This window comes from Berghia stephanieae, chromosome 6 (genome assembly GCF_034508935.2).
Source record: "Berghia stephanieae isolate SIO BIC M18660-M18661 chromosome 6, UCSD_Bste_1.3, whole genome shotgun sequence".
NCBI lineage: Eukaryota > Metazoa > Mollusca > Gastropoda > Nudibranchia > Aeolidiidae > Berghia > Berghia stephanieae.
The window spans coordinates 2769691-2790922 of NC_088365.1; the positions used below are offsets into that span (position 1 = coordinate 2769691).

General features: G+C 35.2%; 1 protein-coding gene across 1 annotated transcript; it reads left to right on the forward strand.

The window, feature by feature from the left end:
- The first annotated feature begins 2686 nt into the window (after positions 1-2686).
- On the forward strand, positions 2687-20981 carry LOC144975972 (U3 small nucleolar ribonucleoprotein IMP4-like). Its single transcript, XM_078920211.1, has 8 exons — positions 2687-2813; positions 9704-9812; positions 13154-13237; positions 15474-15583; positions 16340-16472; positions 17386-17635; positions 19644-19714; positions 20768-20981. Exons 1-8 carry the CDS (start codon positions 2811-2813, stop codon positions 20878-20880), a joined length of 873 nt encoding a protein of 290 aa, XP_078776337.1. The 5' UTR covers positions 2687-2810; the 3' UTR covers positions 20881-20981.
- Positions 20982-21232: the final 251 nt, after the last annotated feature.

A 21232-nucleotide genomic window follows, 5' to 3' on the forward strand; every position in this document is an offset into this window, starting at 1 on the left:
GTGTGTGTGTGTGTGTGTGTGTGTGTGTGTGTGTGTGAAGCCGAGAAAAGGCAAGGCAGGAACAGGAGGGTGAAGAGGGAGGGCCTGCACATCAAGCAGGGTCATTTTGACGCATGAATGCATGATCTTGTCTGAGTTTCCTGTGCTTGAAACTTTGAATGCGTTTTTCTCTGTTTGTGCTTTTTCTACCTTTATTTTGCTACTCTTCCTTTATTTGTAAACATTTTTGAATGATTTTTCGCATGTGCATACAGTATCACTAGCTTCATAAAACTGAGCATTTGTATTTCAGATTTATTTTATAAATTTTGCGTAAATGAGGGTCAAAAGTCCAAAAATGGGTCAATTTTTGATGTTTCAAAATTGATGAACTTTGAAAATCAATAAAAATAATACTATTGTAGATATTAGAAAACCGATGCTTAGCCCAAATGAATGGCTCAAATACTACTTGTATACCTATTTTCATGTCAATAACTTGTCATTTGGCGAAGCCTTAGCATTTTGAAAACTACTTCATTATAGGGTATCAAATTTCAAAATGGCGGCGTTACCATGGTAACCAAAAACTGAAATTTAGGTTTTCAATTTTTTTTCCTCTAATTAGGATGTACATAACCTAAAATTACCACTAAAAGTCAGCTACTTATTACATTTTAGAATTTCGCCTTCAGGACCCGCCCATCCCCTTAAATGGATCCAAAACAAATCCGCTCCTCCGATTAGAGATAGACGACGATTGGGATTGTTTGGAAGCTTTAAACCCTTGCCCACCAGTCATTATGATATCCGAAATACTATCGCCGTCTACATCAACGCCAGAATAGAAATAGAGGGTGGAGCCTACCATGATATAACATTTAATGGAGCCCTAATTTCATCATATCAGTACTGTCCACTGACAGGTGGGTAGGTATCGCTTTCCAGAACTTATGTCCTTATATGAAATCCTGAGTTTTTGACCAATCAACGATTACTCTTTTGATAGCTCGGTTGTCCTAACAAACGATGTATGTTAGTGGTATCTTTGGTACCGAGCATGGTTTATAATTACCGTTTTTTCACGTCAAAGTAACACGTGTCACATTTGTTTTGTTTTTTTTTCAATTTTTTAACAAACAAACAAACAAACAAAAATTATTATATTGATCTCTTCAGACAATCTTCTCCGTGTTTTTATTTTTCACATGATCTCATTTTCGTTATCCTCTGTCAACATTATATTTTGGGCTAGTTTGTCTCCTTTTGGTATCAATAAACTGAGTCTGACCCATATGTTCTTTTTTATTAAATTTATATTTAATATCACTAGAGGACAACCCACCTTATTTGAGGAGAAATAATGGTTATTACAAACTGGTACTAATATAATTTAAAGATTAGAGTCTACTACTAATACCGTATTACGGAAAAAAAAAACATAGATCAAGACGAATCTTTTGAGCCATCATCGATCGGTCCGGTAATAAAGCGCAAATAAATCTGGGACCAGGGCGGCCAGATGACGATTTTCAGCCTCAAATGACCTATCATTTTGGATAGTATCATTATGGGCAAGCAGATTTTTTCAAAATTTAATTTTTTTTTAATATTGCAAGTCTAATTGTTATCACAGACAGGCACTTATCTAATTGTTATGGGCTCGTGGCTGTAATGGAAATACTCTCAAACCAACGCAAAAATAATATAAAACAAACAAAACAAAAAAACAAAAAAAAAAAAACAAACAAAAAAACAAAAAAAAAAAAAAACAAAAACACAGAACAAACCATATTGCCCATAACAACACTGTAAAAATCGGCCCATAATTAACTACACTCGGTTATCAGACCTGAAAATATGTCCACCTAGATGTCCAGCCTCAAATGACCTATCATTTTGGATACCATCATTATGGACAAGCAGATTTGATTACAATTTACATTTTAAAAAGATTGCAAGTCTAATTGTTATCACAGACAGGCACTTATCTGATTGTTATGGGCTCGTGGCTGTAATGGAAATACTCTCAGACCAACGCATAAAAAGAAAATAAAAAATAAAAAGAAGAAAGAAATATTGCCCATAACAACACTGTAAAAACCGGCCCATAATTAACCGCTCGGTTATCAGACCTGCGACTATGTCCCCCTAGATTTTAGTCAACGGGTGATAGAATTACCTAATAACGATCAAGGATCCTGTATATTTATGAATTAAACCTTTAATTTTTTATTTTTTTTTTAAAATAATTAAAAATAGGTTCATAATTTTTAGATCTGTCAGTGTTTCTGTGCTCGTGGGCAATCATCATAATAAATAAATAAATAAATTATAAGAAAAAAATTAACACGGGCTGTTGGTAATGATTTTCACCCACAATATTATTATTTTTTCTTTAGAAGAATAAGATAAATAGATTGGTATTGACCAACGTATGTGCTTTGAAGGTCTGAAAACCCGAATTGTTATGGGATTATTGTTTTAATGGGAATACTCTCAACAAAGGAAACATATGGTCCATTACAACAATGTTGAATCAGACCCATATTTATTTTGCGCTCGGCTCTCGGACTTTTTTTTTTTATTTTGTGTGCCGTGGCTTACACATGAAGTGCAACCACAAACTTTTGTGCGTGCAACTGAAGCTTTGTATGGAAACACGACATGGTAACCGGAAATCGTGATAACGTGGGTTTGTTTTACTTTCGTTTTTAGTGAAAGCAAGGATGATGATTAGACCTGTGTGAACTGTGTGTTGAAAAGATACGTTGCTTTTTAAGAGAATTGGTCAAATAGACGCAGAATTCACTGTTTATTTTTCATTAAAAATGGTAATTATACAATGTATTGCCCTTAGAGATTATGATAAGGCTACCAATACCAATCACAAAGAATACTAACTGACTAACTGGGGAAAAGTAGAGAAGAAAGGCTGAAGCCGAAGCCTCTGCTGACTGATTCTGATCGTGATAATATTAATAATTAAAACTAACGAAAATGTGAAAATGGAGAGGCTTCGTATGGGAACAATACATATTGCTCCTTTACGAAGCCTCTCCATTTTCACTTTTTTGTTATTATTAACTAATAACTAGACACTCTGGCCCTGGCAATAATTCAATAACATCAATAATCAATTCGCTGTGATTATCCCCAGACACCTGTCTGGGGATAATAAAAATTTGTTATCCCCAGACATCTGTCTGGGGATAACCAATTTTCATTATCCCCAGACGCATATTTGAAACTCCGCTCTTTTAAACAATTATCCACATTCCAGAATGTGGAATGTTTCCAGATGCACATAGAAATAAGGAAAGTTAATAAAATATCTATAAAAACATAAAATTAACCAACATTAAAATCAGTTGTTACTACATATACACAATATGCGTCGACTTCGAAGTGGGTGTCATGGCCGAATGGTTTAGTCGTCTGCCCTGGAAGTTTGACCATAATCGACGTTGTGGGTTCGAATCCTCGTAACGTCACTTTTTTAAAAAAAAAATTCCGTCTTCTTTTTACAGAACGTTGAAAGGGATAAATGTCCCATCCATCCTCCCCCCACCTCTTTTTTTATTATTAAACTCTCTCTCTCTCTCTCTCTCTCTCTCTCTCTCTCTCTCTTCCTCTCTCTCTTGTTTTTTCTAGTTTCTAGCAAATATATTCGTCCCCACTCCGATCTCAAATAGTGTCTAAAAAGAATAAATAATTATAAAGCAAACAAACAGAAATATTCAGAGAGCGACCAAATGGTCAGATAGAGGAGAAAAAAAAAACAATAATTGTGTTAAAAATAAAAACAATAATTGTTTTAAAAATAAAAACAATTTAAGAAATTCATGCTCAGAAACGGAACATTTACATAAAGGTTTAGCAAACAAAAAACTCTAAGGTTTAGGTCAAAATATAAAAAAAAAAAAGAAAAAGAGAGATTTCCCTCGGAGCAGGGAATAGTGTTAATAAATAATAATAATAATAATAATAATAATAAATATAATAAAGTAATTAATAATAAAAATAATATATTATGTAAAATATTAATAATAAAATAATATATGATGGTAATATATAATAATATATATGTAATATTATAATAATTAATATTATATTATAATTATTATTATTATTATTATTATTATTATTGTTATTATTATTATTATTATTATTATTATCATTGACCAAAACAAAAACAAAAACAATAATAGATCTAGAGCAAATTAAATAATGAAATAATATTATCGGAGAAATAAAAAATTCAACTGATTAAAAAAAAAACTCTTGCTCGGAACTCAGAACAAAAGTGAAAACAATAAAAATCAATTGGGAAGAAAGAAAGAAAAGTAAAAAAAAAAAAAAAAAATGAGTAGGAGTGGGGGGGGGGGGGGGGGGGCGGTCGCGACTGGGTCGAATCTGTGCAGCTAAAAGGAGTAAAATGAAAGGTGGCCTTACCCACTGAGCTGCCTATCCACACCGCTATCGGAATATTTTAAATTCATATATGAGCTAAACATATTTCACCATTTTTGCTTCCTTATTTTGGTAGTTATTTTCATCTCTGATTCGAATAAAAATATGTTGTTGGATCTAGTTCTGTGGACGTGTGATACTAAATTGTATTGTCTTGTGCGAAGCAGACAGGAAAATAACAGGTGTGGGTTTTGGGCTTTGGGGCGAACAACACCATGGCCTAGGAATTCGTCCGCGACATAAAAATTATTCCCGGTCGTCCCCAAAATTGTGGCCAGAATGAGCAAATTATAGAAACAAGAGATGATCAATAAAGTTAACAGGTAGGTAGGTAGTGAAAATTTAAATGGTTGGTGGACTATGAACAGATTTGATGATTAACAACTTTCTTCCTGGTTGAAAATAAAAAGTCGAATTGCCAGTTTGACGTTTTCAGATCAAAGTAACAAAAGAAATTTCATTGATCCATTTGCTTTAAAATATTTTTTTTAAAAGAGCTGGATTTGACATTTGATCACTATTTACTTTCATCTTGTGTTAAATATCACTTGATATATTAACTGTTTTGGACACAACCACTAGTATTTTTTCCAGAATATTTGGTATTTTTCACGCCTAGTTTGGCATTTTGCATAAAATCTTTCTGCCCACTTGCTACATGCGTCTGGGGATAGTATCCTCAGACAGGTGTCTGGGGATAACAAAAATTGGTTATCCCCAGACACCTGTCTGGGGATAACGAATTTTTATTATCCCCAGACAGGCGTCTGGGAATAATGACAGCCTAATCAATTACAAAAGTAAAGTCAAAAAAATTCAAAAGAAAAGATTTTGATTGTGGAATGGAAGTGCTTTTTCTAATGGTAGAGGCTAGGGAGACCAAGATTTTGGTCTCCCTAGCCATATTGGTCGATTTTGGCCTCCCGGCGTATTAAAACTGTATTTTCATTTATGGAACTGTTTCTTTATGTTGAAGAGGCGAGTTTTTTCTTCTATTTATTTATTATTGCTTGCCTGTTTGTTTTTGTTGCTGTTCTTTCTTTTTTTTTTTTAGAGGGGGGGGGGGGGGGGAATTGGTTAGTTTTGAGGTAATAATCACCCCACCCACTACCCACACGAAAAAAATATCGGAGAAGAGATTGCAAGTTATCGGCCGGTCGCCAACACAAAATTTAACTTAGTATTATTTTTAACAATATTTTAAGATTTTTGCTCGGAAGATCACGATGTTGGTCTTCCGACTCAAAACCACGGAACTGTTTCTTGTACTATTATTATATAAGAAGGCCATTTTTTTTTCTGGCTGTCATTATCCCTAGACAGGTGTCTGGGGATAACGGAAATTGGTTATCCCCAGACACCTGTCTGAGGATAATGAAAATTCGTTATCCCCAGACACCTGTCTGGGGATAACCAAATTTCGTTATCCCCAGACACATATTTGCAACTCCGCTCTTTTAAACAATTATCCACATTCCAGAATATGGAATGTTTCCGAATGCACATAGAAATAAGGAAAGTTAATAAAATATCTATGAAAAACATAAAATTAACCAACATTAAATCAGTCGTTACTACATATACACAATATGCTCTCTGAATATTTCTGTTTGTTTGCTTTTTAATTATTTATCCTATTTAGTCACTTTTTGATATCGGAGTGGGGACAAATATGACAATTTACTAGAAACTAGAAAGGAACTGAGAGAGAGAGAGTTTTTTAAAAAAGAGGTGGGGGGAGGATGGATGGGACATTTCTCCCTTGCACCGTTCTGTAAAAAGAAGACGGAATGTAAAAAAAAAAAAATAGTGGCGGAACCAGGATTTGAACCCGCAACGTCGATTCTGGTAAAAGTACCAGGGCAGACGACTAAACCATTCGGCCATGACACCCACTTCGAAGTCGACGCATATTGTGTACATGTATTAACAACTGATTTAATGCTGGTTAATTTTATGTTTTTATAGATATTTTATTAACTTTCTTTATTTCTATGTGTATTTGGAAACATTCCATATTTCTGGAATGTGGATAATTGTTTAAAGGAGCGGAGTTTAAAATATATGTCTGGGGATAACGAATTTTCATTATCCCCAGACAGGTGTCTGGGGATAATCACAGCATTTTTTTCTTTTTCTTTTTTTCTTATCTTTTCTTTTTTTTTTTTTTTAAGAGAGAGGGAGAGATTGTAAGTTATCAGCCGCCCAACACGAAAATTATTTGACTTTTCATTTTTTTTGTTCTTCAATTTTTTCTTATGTAGTTCCAAAATTCCGTTAACTTTTCCGGGGGGGGGGGTACTTACTGTTGTGTACAATGCAGTACAACGATGAATACAAAGCCTTTGTAAAGGGTATTACGGCGCTTGCAACACATGTGGGTCACATCAGTATCTGTAAAAAGGAAGAAAATAGGATAGTTTTGAAAATCACCATCCAAGTGCGGCGGCTATTTCTCTTTGATCTCGTGTCACAGTCTCCCCTGCGCCCAACACCCCCCCCCCCACACACACACACACACACACACACCTTCCCCCGTCATCAGTTTAACAGTTTATAATTATCTCTTCGTATCTAGAACATAGCTCCGCATGCACTATTATCTAATATTAAATGACACTGACCCTGCTCCACCCCTAACACAGTGTAGGATGAGGTCTGAGGTCGTAGTCTCTACTCTATCATGGTTCTCCGTTTCTTGTTAGCTGACACCGACAGCAGATCTTTGTTTTTTTTAAGTTCAACTGAATGTCCCGTTAGAAAATAGGAACATTTTAAAAAGTGAGTCTGCCTATACCACTGGTTCATTTGATCTGAGATAAGTTCGTTTGAGAAGAGGTTTTTCACTAAAGTCAATGAAGAGAAGAGAAAAAAAAAAGGGGGGGTGGTTCTCTGTTCGCAGAATTTAGTTGTACGTTGACTCCAAATTGTTTATTGTATATTATTGAAGCCTGCATATTTTTGCATATTTTCTTCTTTTTTGAATAACTATACACCTAACCTTGATGAATATTTTTCATTTTTAAAATGCATAAAACCGCAGGCCAGATATAGTGGGAGAATTTTTTTAAAACGGTAAATAAATCATGACGCTTTTTTAATACGAAGTGGAAATCAGAGATAAATACATACCAATACCAAGAACAAAACCTTGAGATAATTACTGTCAAGTTTTATTTTTTTTAGATTCTCTATTAAAGAAACTGCGCCGGTTATACCAAAGTAATTGAACAACACTGTATTTTCTGTTCAAAATGGCTTGAAGTTGAATGAGAGTGTGTTAGTTTGAGAAGGACAGAAAAGGAGGGATGATTGAAACATTTTGTTTTTACCAAGAATCGAGATTTTGAACGTTTCAACTTTTCCTTCAAGTCTGAAGCTTGACAAGATCATGTTTTGTTTTGTTTTTGTTACCTCAATCCAATCTCTCTCTCTCTCTCTCTCTCTCTCTCTCTCTCTCTCTATCTATCTATCTATCTATCTCTCTCTCTCTCTCTCTCACACACACACACACACACTCGCCGTTGCTCATGACTCATATCTCGGTGCTTCTGCAAATAATAGAAGTTACCATCAATAAACTACCTCTACTACTACAGCCACTACCACATCATTTCTACTACTACGACAGCAACCCCCACATCGTTATCATAACTATTGCAACCACCACCACCTTTACATCATCATCGCTTCCACCACCACTACTACAACCATCACATCATCATCATTACTACCACTACCACAGCTACTACATCATTATCAAAACTACAGTAACCGCCGCCACCATTATCATCATTATTCTTATAGTTATAGTCATCATCACTAGCACTACTACTACTACATCATCACCACCACCAGTACAATCACAACTTCCATACATTTACTTTATTTCCATATTTGACAAAATGTGATATTTTGTAACTCTACATATTTGTTTTATTGTTTGTCTCCTGATGAAGGTCAAGGGCCGAAATGTTGTTTTTTTGTGTTGTTCCCTTATATGAGTCACATTTACTCCCTTTATCTTTCTCTCCATTAGCCACACAGGTCTATGAACAATGTGAAAGTAATCAAGTTACATTTCCATTGGCTTTGTGGTCTTGTTATAACACTAGCCTTCGGATCTGTAGGTCCAAGGGAGTCCTGCTCTCAGCATTGCAAAGTTTAGTCCTTGGAAAAGGCTCTTTACTCACATTTTCTCACTGTACTCAGGCATACAATTAATACCTAGCTGTTAATAACTCTTGTCTGTTCAAGACAAATAAATTGCCTTACAGGTATTATGCCCCATCCTACATGTTAATTGTTACTGTTGGCAAGAGGCTTTTGCAAAGCGCTTTGATCGTGTTTAATGGATGTTGCTCAATATAAGTGATCAGGGTTTGTTTTTGTTTATTTTTAAATTTCTAAATTGACATAAATTCAGAGGGCACAAAAATCGTTTTATCAACTGCAAAGCACAAACATTCTTGATTGCAGCAAAACACCTGGTAGGAGACAGCATGGAGATTTTTGCCAATAACTTAAAGATTGATTGTCACAGGCTTTGCGTAAATACAATATTGGGCATCTATAAAGTTTAGTTATAAAAAGGGATTGTGGAATCCATCCATTCGGGCACAAAATACTATCTCTCAATAAATATGGGAAATGACTGGAGACCTTCTCATTGAAATTTACGAACTTATTCATGATTAGTTTATCTGTTAATGTTACCTTTTTATTATTTTTACCATGCCATCGCCCCGCTCATTTTCAGGTGTATCTTTATTAATTTTCACCTGTTCCTCGGTTTGTGTGTGTATTCATCTATATGAGAATGGCAGAATGTGAAAAATTAGCCTATACCATACATTTTTTAATTTAAAGTGATACCTAACACTTGATGTGGCTATTTCCACTTTCCCTTAGGTTCTCATTAAATTTGACTATTTTGACAGGAAAAGATCATTACCTCTGAAAAAAAGTTTGTTGAAGAGGTACCACTTAATTGTTATTTCAATTCAGCTATGATGCTATAATTGTAAATTTGTAAATTGAAGTATATTATGAATTGAACATTGTTATTGAATTGCCTATTTTGTCCTTTGAGACTGATAAGGGAGCACTAAAAATTGGAAGCCCTGTTATCATCTTCTACATTGAATGTTTTATTTGATCACAAACCAGTTAATTATTCAGTGTTAGCACTTGGAAATTCATATGAATGTCATTTTAAACTTACCTCTCCATACTCTTTTTCATTTTGAAGCTACGAAGGCAAGCTCGTCTGAGGAGGGAATACATCTATCGAAAGACCATAGAAGATAGGGACAAGAGTATTCAGGAAAAAAAGGATCAGTTAAGACAGGCAATAACAGGTATTGTATAATTCTTCAGATTCTTCAGTCCTTCAGATCTTGCAGATAACATACCTGCGGAATCTTACGAATTTTAGACAAATTGCATGGCCAAATGTGAAATTTTATGAAAAATTGCGAATTTTTAATTCTTAATAATACTCAAATAATAATAATAATGAATAATGAATATTAAACTACTCTCTCTCTCTCTCTCTCTCTCTCTCTCTCTCTCTCTCTCTCTCTATCTCTCTCTCTCTCTCTCTCTCTCTCTCTCTCTCTCTCTCTCTCTCTCTCTCTCTCTCTCTCTCTCTCTCACCAACCACCATCACATTATAATTCCTACCACTGCCACCACCACATCATCATCTTGACCACTACCATTGCTACAAATACTACCACATGATCATCTCTATCACCATCACACCTCCCAACATTACTTCTACAACCACATCAACAGCCCCGTTACTACCATTGCTACAATAACAACCGCATCATCCATACCATCACCATTACTACAACCACCACCACCACATCATCATCTATACCACCACCAATACTACAGCCACTATCATCCTTACCACCACCACCACCACCAACACATCATCATCATATCAACCACCATCATCACATCTCAGTCATCACTACCACCACAACTACTACACTATACAACCACCACCACTTCTACACTTTACAACCACCACCACATTATCATCCCGACCACCACCATTGCTATAACTACTACCACATCATCAGATCTACTACAACCACATTATCATCCCTACCTTCACCACTACCAAAACTACCACCACGTCATCACCCCTACCATCACCACCACTACTATAACCAACACTACATCATTGTCATATCTACCACCACCATCACAGCATCCCTACTACCATTACTACTACAACCACCACCACACCATCACTTATACCACCACTATACTGCAACCACCACCACATCATCCTACATACCACGAGTAATACAACTGCAACCATATTTTCATCTCTACCACAATTACTATAACCACCACACCAGCATACCAACAAATCATATGAGTATTTTTTTTATAGAGAAAATTTTGGGCGGGTAGTGGCTGTTGATATTGTATGATCACATGGTGCCATTCTCCAAGTAAATGAAATTTTATTTGTTGTAATTTCTCTTTCAACTTTTGAATAACATTGTAGGCCTTTAACATGTGGAAAGGACAATTCATTAAATGTTTACAAAAAGTAAATTTATGTTTCATTATAAGAATGGATTTAAACTAGAAATAGTCATATATTACATAATACTAATACAAAACTATGTTCCTGTTATTTTTACACTTTGCTTGTGTTTGATCGATAGACCGTGAAATTTTGCTACTGAATAAAAAACACTCACCAAAACCACTACATCAACGTCTCTACCACCACTACTATTACAACCACCACCACATCATCTTTCCTAACACCACTACTACTACAAATAACACCACATCATCCCTACCACCACTACTACTTCAACTACCACCACATCATCATTCCTACTACAACCACCACCACACAATCATCTCTAAGACCACTGTTACTACAACCACCACATCACCTACACATATCCTACACCACTACTACTATACAACACCCATCATCCACCACCACCACTCTCTCCCACCAACCACACACACCATCATCCTACACCTAACCACTACTACTATAAATACACCACATCACCCCCCCCCCCCCCCCCACCAACACCACCACATCATCAACCCTACTACCACTACTACAACCACATCATCATCCTTGCCACCACTACTGCTACAACCACCACCACACCATCATCCCTACCACCACACCATCATCCCTACCACCACCACTACTACAACCACATCATCATTCTTGCCACCACTACTACTACAACCACTACCACACCTTCATCCCTACCACCACCACTACTACAACCACCACAACATCATCCCTACCACCACTACTACTACAACTAACACACATCATCATTCCTACCACAGCTACTACAACCACCACCACACAATCATCCATACGACTACTACTACTACAATCACTACCACATCATCCCAACCACCACTACTACTACAACCACCACCACATCATCATCCCTACTACAACCACTAGATGTTGTAATTACACTTTCAACTTTTGAAATTCCACCTAGTCGTGTCAGAAATTGCTGCGAGACAATTTTTGGATCGCATCTCGGTAAATTTGAGTGAAATTCAAATTTATAGGTTATGGTCGCATGGATGGGTCATGATCTTCACGATGAAAAATTTCTTCCTTTTTTTTGTGACCAGTCATTCTCACTCCTGCACACACAAAAAACTAAAAAATAATAATGATAATACAGTCTAAGCCTGTATTGGGGATGCTGCTTAATTGGGGCAGCCACTTTAATGAGATGATTCTTTGGGAACATAATTTTTTCTATATAAAAAGTAGTACCCTCACCAATTCCCAGCCACTTAATTGGGACGAAATTTGACAATGACCTTCCCCATAAAAAGAGCTTCTTTGTTGTCTTCAATCATTTAAAATGATGGTTCATAAATTGCAAATTAGTTTGACAGGTTGGTCAGCCTAGTGTTTGGTCGTACCGCTCATCACAGAGGTGTGAACAATAGAATTTACCTGCATCTCCTGTTTGTGTCTATCGTGACAGCCAATCAGGGGTGTGGCGGAACCGTTCATCATAATCATCACTGAGAGGTGAACAATATATATTTACCTGTATCCCTTGTCAATGTCATCAACTGCCATCGTCACATTCATGACCCAATGGCCACAATGGTAGGCTTGCAAGTGATCTGACCAATGGTGCAATGGGTAATGATTGATGGCTTTGTTTGTTCAAGGCTGTCAACAATAAATGGTTTGTTTTTTCAATGAAACAAATGGGTGGACAATGTATTCTTAATCCGTTGCTTACTTATGCAACTGTTATGAGTGGCATATTCTTTAATTGCTTTATGCAGTTAGATTTGTGTCTCATTGTTAGAGGTAAATTAAAGTGTTTTTTGTTTGTTTGTTTTTTCATTAAAAAGTGAAATATCACTGTCTGATAAACGCTGTTGCCATAACTGCAGGGTGGACTTGGTAAATACAAAATTTTAAAAAATGCCCAATTTCATGGACACCGCTTAATTGGGATGATTTGTCAGGAACCGAGTTGTCCCAATAACCGGCTTGGACTGTAATATCATGTTTGGACTATGGAGAGGGATGAACAGATTAAAGAAGTATTACCTTGTCAAACAATGTTTCCATAAATAATGCTTTGCCATTCTGCATCATTACTGCAATCGTTGATTGTTATTATTATTATATATTTTTTTTTAGAAAACAAGCCAATTCCAAGTCAACTGCAACATGAAGCTGTTGCTCTTCAGAAAACTTTGAATTGGGAAGATGAAGGAGCAGAAGGTATGCAGTTATGTTTGTTTTTGTAGTGAGTATTTCTTTACTAGTCTCTCTCTATGAAATCTCTTAGACTTCACTTACCATTGCTACTATTATTTTTGAAAATTCTTGTCTTAACTGCCATTTTATCATGTCTAAGTTATTTTTGTACCGCAAAAGCCATTGATTGTTTTTTTTTTTTCACCCTTTATAATTGTGCTGCAAGTGCTTGACTTTTTAATTATTTTGAAATTAGTTGTGTATTACAAGTAGGTACCCCAAGAAACTATTTGTAAATATTTAAAATCGATTTTTCTTACTATATTCAAAAAGCATTCTGATAGTCATGAAAAACACTTTTTAAATTTTGAAAATCCATACATAAATAAGAAAATGAGAGCAAATTCATTTTTCAAGAGCTTGGAATTTTTTTTACTTGCGTATTGATGTAATAAAATGTTCCAACTTTGACGTCATGTAACTAACCACTAAAAAGACTTATCATACTTGTGAAATATATTTTTAAAGCACAGTTACTAGATAAATAAAAGACAACAAGATTTGAACCAGACACAAATTTTTTCCTAAATCTCCAGTCTACTGAAATTCCCTCAAAACACTCGCGGAAGTAAATTTTTTGGCCTCCAGCATGACGAAATAGCATATTCCATATACAAAATTAATATAATGATCATACAAAATGACATGTAATTCATGTCAACGAGTAGAGAGTACTCCAGGGAAGAGTCCAATTTTTTATCAGACATTTTCTTCAAATGGTCTTTGCAAAATAAAGAAGGGAACATCTGGAAATATGCAATTTTGCTTTTTGGCAGAAAATTAGCTATAATCACGAGGAAACTGCATAAAAGATTAAATTTCTCTCAAAATGATGCAGATAGAAGAACTATATCAGACAATATAGGAAACCGGACTGCTGAATTTAAAAAAATCATCTTAACTTTTTGGTAAAGTCCATATTTCCTTCTCAAAATTCAACATGAAATCATGAATGATGTTCGAACCAGCAGCATAAGATAATAAATCCTCTTAAGAAAGAAACTCATATAATCCCAAGACATCATGTTTTTACTTCCGCAACGCATATTTTCACTTCCATGCTGCTTTATGGACTTGTCTGGGCATTATATTGCTTGGTTTTGCCTTGGTCCTCTCTGGGATCCTTAATCGAAAGGGTGCAGGGAAATGTATTATTCCTTTTATGGAGGATGGTTTTTCCACTGTAAATTATCTCTTTGCATGTTATCGGAGGGTATCGATATATATGATAGCAGTAAAGTGCTTTCCTCTTATACAGGATCATGTGCTTGTGCCCAGCAGGTGTCTTTTGTGTAATGAAATGTTGGGTAATTGAAGACAGTTTCGGGTTCATAATCAACTTTGAGTTTGGAACTATTGACACTGGAAACTGTCACTAATTCCTTTGTTCAATCAGACTGTGACTTAGTTCTAAGACAACCACTTCATTGTTGCTACGTCAATTCTTTTAAAAGCCTCACAACAAATCTCAATGCTGATGTAAGATGTCAACGCCTGTAAATTATTTTTCTTCTCCCCATGTCGTAAATATTTTTCTGTTAGTGATTATCTTCTTTGTTTCTGGGTGAGGTTCCTGACCTCCCATAGTGGGCAGGGAGGTACATACTGTGTCTTCTATCCCCTTATGTCTGTTTTCCAACATGCTTTCTGTCTTTGTCTTGGAATGAGATTACTTAGTTTTTTTCTGGCCCTGGCCGGAGTCCTTGCTGGGAGGGAAACAGTTAAATGCATAGTTAATTTTTTGGGAAATGATATTTTTTTCCTTGTAAATCATCTCTCTGTTATGCATTATTAGATTTGTTATTTTGAATGTATAATGTAAGCATTTGAGTGTATTCCTCTTTGTTGGATTTTGTGCTTGTGTCCGGATGAGATTTATAGGTGATCTCAAACTAAGTACATTGATGGTATGCTCTTGGAATCTACATCTGATCCCTATTTGTTCCCAGTTCCCCTTTATCTTACTTTCTCTTGGGTGCTTTAATTGTAATTCTATAACTTTTTACTATCTCATTTTCTTCCTTTTTACTGGCGCTGATATAACCTAAATGTGTTGCAAGCACTGTAAAACTCTTAAAAGCAAAGCAAGCATCTTCTTTGTTTCTGATGGGTTAAAAAAAAGATTGCCACTCTTACTGGCGTCTTTGTGATTCTGAGAATATTCCAATTCATACCTATATTTTTATTTTTTTCCCCATAGGCTTGACAACAAGTGCAGACGATGAGTACAGATGGGCTGGGGTAGAAGATCCAAAAATTTTAATCACTACAGCAAGAGATCCAAGTCAGAAGCTAAGAATGTTTGCTCAAGTATGTCATTTCTACTAAGAATATCCATATTTGTAGCTTTTAAAAAAGCCAATCACACAAATAATATTTAAAAAATCACTGTTTAGTGGGTTGCCTGTTATCTAGATGATTTAGTGGGCACTTTTGTAAGCGGTGTGATCCAAAAAGGGGGAGCTGTAAGGCTCGTAACAAATAACTTTTCACAATCTACCCTTGCATCTCCACACTCACCCTTGACACTCTGAAAACACAAAGAAGGAAGGATAAAGCAAAAATATTCCATTAAATTATCCCCCAAAATATTTTTATTGATTTACCACAGCACATAAATCTAACAAGAAGAAAAACATGGGCTCATGACAACAAAATTATCCCGCCACACAGAAGAACCGAATCACCTAAATTCATTCTTTCCATCTATTATTAAACTTTGGAACAGCCTCCTGACTGACATTGCGGAAATAAATTTCCACAAGAGATCACACAAATGATTCAATTGTACAAAAGTAGTAACTAAAAGTCATCATCATGTCTTATGTCATATTTTGACACCTGTGCTCACTTGCAGGAATTTTTGTGACATCAGTCTAGACAGATAGGCACCAAAGTCAAAAATGACACAAGACCAGTTGTGGTCAGATTAGTTGATTGTTTGAAAGGTGGCAGTTGGGGGAGAGACGGGTGATTCTTTTCTTTTTTTTTTTATCTGTTATGATATTGGTGCTCCCTTCCATGGAATTATTATTATTATCATCATCATTATTATTTTTGCCTTAGGAGATGAAGTTGATATTCCCAAATTCCCAACGCATCAACAGAGGAAGTTACACATTGGGCAAACTGATGGAGGCTGCTAGAGCTAATGCGATCACTGACTGTGTTATGTTACACGAATGCCGTGGTGTTCCTGGTGGGTGATAGTGTATTTTAAAAAAAAAAAACCTTTCAATGCTTTTGATTTAAATCTGAAATAAAAGCTTTTGTGAACAGGCACTTATGTATTTTAATTATTATACTATTGTACTGTGGAAATTAAGATAGGTCGAGTCGAATCTTTTGAGCCATCACTAATAACATTGGTTCGGTAATAAAGTCTGTTTTTATGCGCGAAAAAAAGTCTGGCAGCAGGGCGACCAGATTGTGATTCCCAGGGTCATGATCAAATTAATGACGAACAGATACTATCGATTTAAAAGTTTATTATAATTACTGCATTGTGGAAATTAACATAGATCGAGATGAATCTTTTGAGCCATCAATGATCAAAATTGGTCTGTTAATAAAGTCTGTAGGTGTGCTCAAAGGAATGTGACAACAGAGCAGCCAGATGGCAATTCCCAAAGTCAAATGACTTATCAGTATAGGTATCATCATTATGCCATAGCAGATTTTATAAATAATCATTTGAGTCAACAGGTGATAGAATTACTCTTAATTTTTAAAAAAGGTTTGCAAGTTACTTGTATATCAGTCTGTAAAAATAGCTTTCTAATTGTGTTTGTTGGCAAAATTAACATGGGCTGTATGGAATAGTTTTGTCCCCCAACCTTTCTTTCTTTCTTTTTTTTTAAAGAACAGATTTAAGTAATGAGTTTAGGGAACATGATAGATAAGATGAGATCAACTTTTAAAAAGCCAACAAGGTAAATTACACTTTGCATCACATTGCTTCCTCGCTATCCTTTCTGTAGATAACTTAAAAAAAAAAAAAATTGTATTTTCTCTTTAAAATCACTCAATATGTATGACAGGACACATACAATTACATTACAAAAACACATTACCATGGTGAATAAAGTGGTCATATATATACTCTTTTCCAGCTGGAATGGTCATAAGTCATCTTCCTCATGGACCCACTGCATTTTTCACCCTATCTAAACCCATCCTTAGACACGATATACCTGATGTCGGTACCATGTCCGAGGCCTTTCCACATCTAATTTTTAAAAATTTTACATCCAAGACTGGTCTAAGAGTTAAGGATATCCTCCGTTATCTCTTCCCTGTACCAAAGGAAGACTCAAGGAGGGTTATGACCTTTGCCAATGAGGATGACTTTATCTCATTTCGGTAAGTCTTAATAATATTTGAGCTTTTTTATACACGGCAATAAGATGAAATAAGAGATATACTTTATTGATCCTTTATGGAAATTATGATTTAGTATCACATCAATATGTTTAAAGACATTTCTACATTTTGGTCATCATTCATTCATTCGTTCATTCATTCAATCGACTACAAAAAAGACCTAAACAACAAGTATTTGTGAGTAAATAAATTTCTAAAAGTATTTCTTAATTAATTAGAGATTCAAACTTGTATACGTTTTTGTTTAATTAAATCAAGAATTTATATAAGCAAATAGATCTCAAAAGCTTTAAAGGAAGGTAATATCCACTTAATGTGCTCAAAGCACTTAACAGGAAGTCCCAAGCCAACAACATATTGAATATAGGAGGAGACATGACATCTGTGAGGCCATATTACAATTTTTTTTTCTGACAGGGACAACACTATTACTGTCCGGGTACACTTTTTACACACCTGAGTGCGGTTAGAGATTTTGAGTAAAGAGACTTTTCATAGGACTCGACTTCCAACAGGGAACATTCACTGCTCAGAGGGGAGTGTCATACCACAAAGTACTCCCATCTTATTCTGTTTTCTTTGAGAATGATGCGTTGGGGAAGCCTGAAATCTGATATATCTGTAATTGTGAAGAATACAAGCATTGAATCATTCTAACAATTTGATAACCTCAGTCTCCGTGGTGTCATTTTAGCATATCTGACCAGCAATCAGGAAATCTGTGATTTGATCACTGGTTGAGGTGAACTGATGCTTTGGGGATGATCATTTTCATATATATTTCCATCTGCTCTGTATGGTACTGTGTCTTTATCCCTTGATTATTAATTGTATTGTTCTTTTTTTTTTTTTTTTATTATTATCTATTTATCATCCGATAATGGCTCATGGAATTTTAAAAATCTCATTTATTTTTTGTTTTTTTGTTTTTTGTTTCATTGTTACCTTTTAATCTTAAACATGTTGTTCATCGCATTTTATAACTTTCAGGTGTTGTAAATTGATCAAACTTCAAACTTTGTTTTAACCCATAGAGGCCCGGTGTTTGCTAAAAAAAATTCCCCTGAAGCCCAGTGTAAGGGGCATAACTCTTAACAAAAAAATACCAACACAAAGTTTAAAAATTATTAAACGAGAACCAAATGACATAAAATTATAATTTTAATTCCTTTTTATAGCCAGATAAATTTGCTTTCGAATGATATATAACATGACATGTTTTGATTTCAATAAATTGGGGAAAAAAATATTAAAAAAAAAAAACTCGTTCCCCGCACCCCCATTCCCGTCATTTTCGTCAATCTCGGACTCCGATTCAGTGTCCTAATCACCTTGATCGGGTGCTAACGCCTCGTCTTGTCCATCCCCACCATCGTTTACATCTTCTCTTTCTAGTTCGATATCGCTTTCATTTCCAAAATCCTCTTCATCGTCTACACCACTCTCCAAAACATCATTTCTAGCGCCACGCAACAAACTCGTGAGGTACGGGAGTGCCATTTTTCTGAATTCGATTACTCACTTGCTATCAACGATATAAACGTGCAGTAAAAAGGAAACGGAAATAGAACGATCGCATTACGTTTACGATGTTTCCGGTTTAGAATAAAACGAAGTGATTCGTTGCAATAACAAAGTAAACATGATCCGTTTTTTCTCGGGGGCCACGGGCGATGACGGGCGATGCGGGCCTCAACAGTCGCGGGCGACTCCAGGGAAGCGGGCCTCTATGGTTTAAGAGATAAAGAAATATACACGTTTATGTAGAATATTTCCACCTTTTATCCTTCTCAATTGGATTTACATTGCTTTTGTTAATTATAACTCATCTGCGGTGTTCCTTTTAGAGAATGATTTTAATTATTTGTTGTTGAAGTTCTCTGTGTGTTTTTTTTTTTTTTGAGTTTGTTTTTTTTTGTTTTTTAAAAAAATATTTGTGTCTTTCATAAATGTTCTCAACTCCTTATTTTTTGTCTTTCAAAACCAGCCACCATACCTACAAAACAGAAGACAGAGAAATGGTGCTGAGTGAAGTTGGTCCACGCTTTGAGATGAAATGTAATTATGACTACAGAGCATTCATATTTTTAAAAAAAATTATTATTATTCTTAAAGCCGTTTCAGAATTTACATTTAATATATTTTATGACATTTTGCCCTTTATTTTTGTTGTTATTATAGAAAAACACTCGACTACTGCAGGGTTAGCTTTAGAAGTGAGATTAAAATTCAAAATTATGTCCCTTGCCTCAAAACGGTATTTAGTCAGGATTTTCAATTTTGGGTTTTTTGTACCCACCCAAAGATTATTTTACTCTGAAAATTTTATACCAAATTTATATAATTTTTATCATTCATTGCCAAGATATGAGCCTTTGATAGGCAGTTTAGTGAAAATTTCAAATTATAGAGAACTTCTTTAAATTGGTATTAACAGAAGCAGCTTGCTGTGCTTATTCCAATGCTTTTTAAACTTTTGAGAATCACATTTGGTTCAAGAGTTATGAATTTTAAAAGTGTGACGTCACAGCCACTGAATGCCGGCTCAGTTGATCTGTAAGTCTAAAATCGGGTTGCTTTTTTTTTTGCGGAGAGTAAATCAAGTCGTGAAATCTATAAACTGGAAATTAAAGATCTATTTATTGAGCAACAGTTCTGAAAGTTTGAGCACAATTGATGAAGACTTTTTTTCTACATCACACGGAAAATATCAACCATGATTAATGAGTGATCAAAGGAAGAAATTTTTGCGGTAATGCGATTTCTGAATGCAGAAGGAAAACATGCTTCGGGAATTTATTCAGAGTTGGTAATCGTTTATGGGGAACATTATGAGCTTGAAGCAGGTAACTTTCTGGTGTAAAGAACAAGGTCGATTTGGCATGCAGGATGAGCCACGCACAGGAAAGTCATTGTCTTCCCAGTCACAAGAGAACAATCAGCATGTTGAAAATCTGTTCCTCCTTTTTTGTGACCAGCCATTCTCACCCCTGATTATATATCTCTGTGCATTGTTATTGGTGGATCTCTGGAGCATTTTTTATTAAAATGATGTAAGTACACGTGAACAACTTTTCATTTATCTGTTTATTTCTGTCTTTACCTCATCAGTATTCAAAATTGTGAGAGGAACAGTGGATAAACTCCCTACAGCAGACACAGAATGGGTCCTGAAACCTTACATGAATACCAGTCGCAAGAGAAAGTTTTTATCATTAGAGTGAATTTAACAATTACACATTATTTTTGTTTGTAAAATTTATTATAAGAATAAATATTGCTTTAATTAACTGTTTGGTGGGGATTAAAAGATTTCATCAAATGATTTTAAGTGTTGTTTTCTTCATTTATGACCTCGTCAAACTGGTATTCAGTGATGATAATCTTCCTAGGATCCACAGAATTCTGGGATTTTAGGATTTTTTCAGAAATTTTCAGCTGATTTTGCCGTGTCAAACATTTTCCGCTAAGTGGTAGTTCAATTGAAAAATCACTGTTATGTATTATGTCATTTTTTGACACCTCTGCTCAGCTGCATGATTTTTTGGTGACATGCCCATGACGTTAGTCTCGACA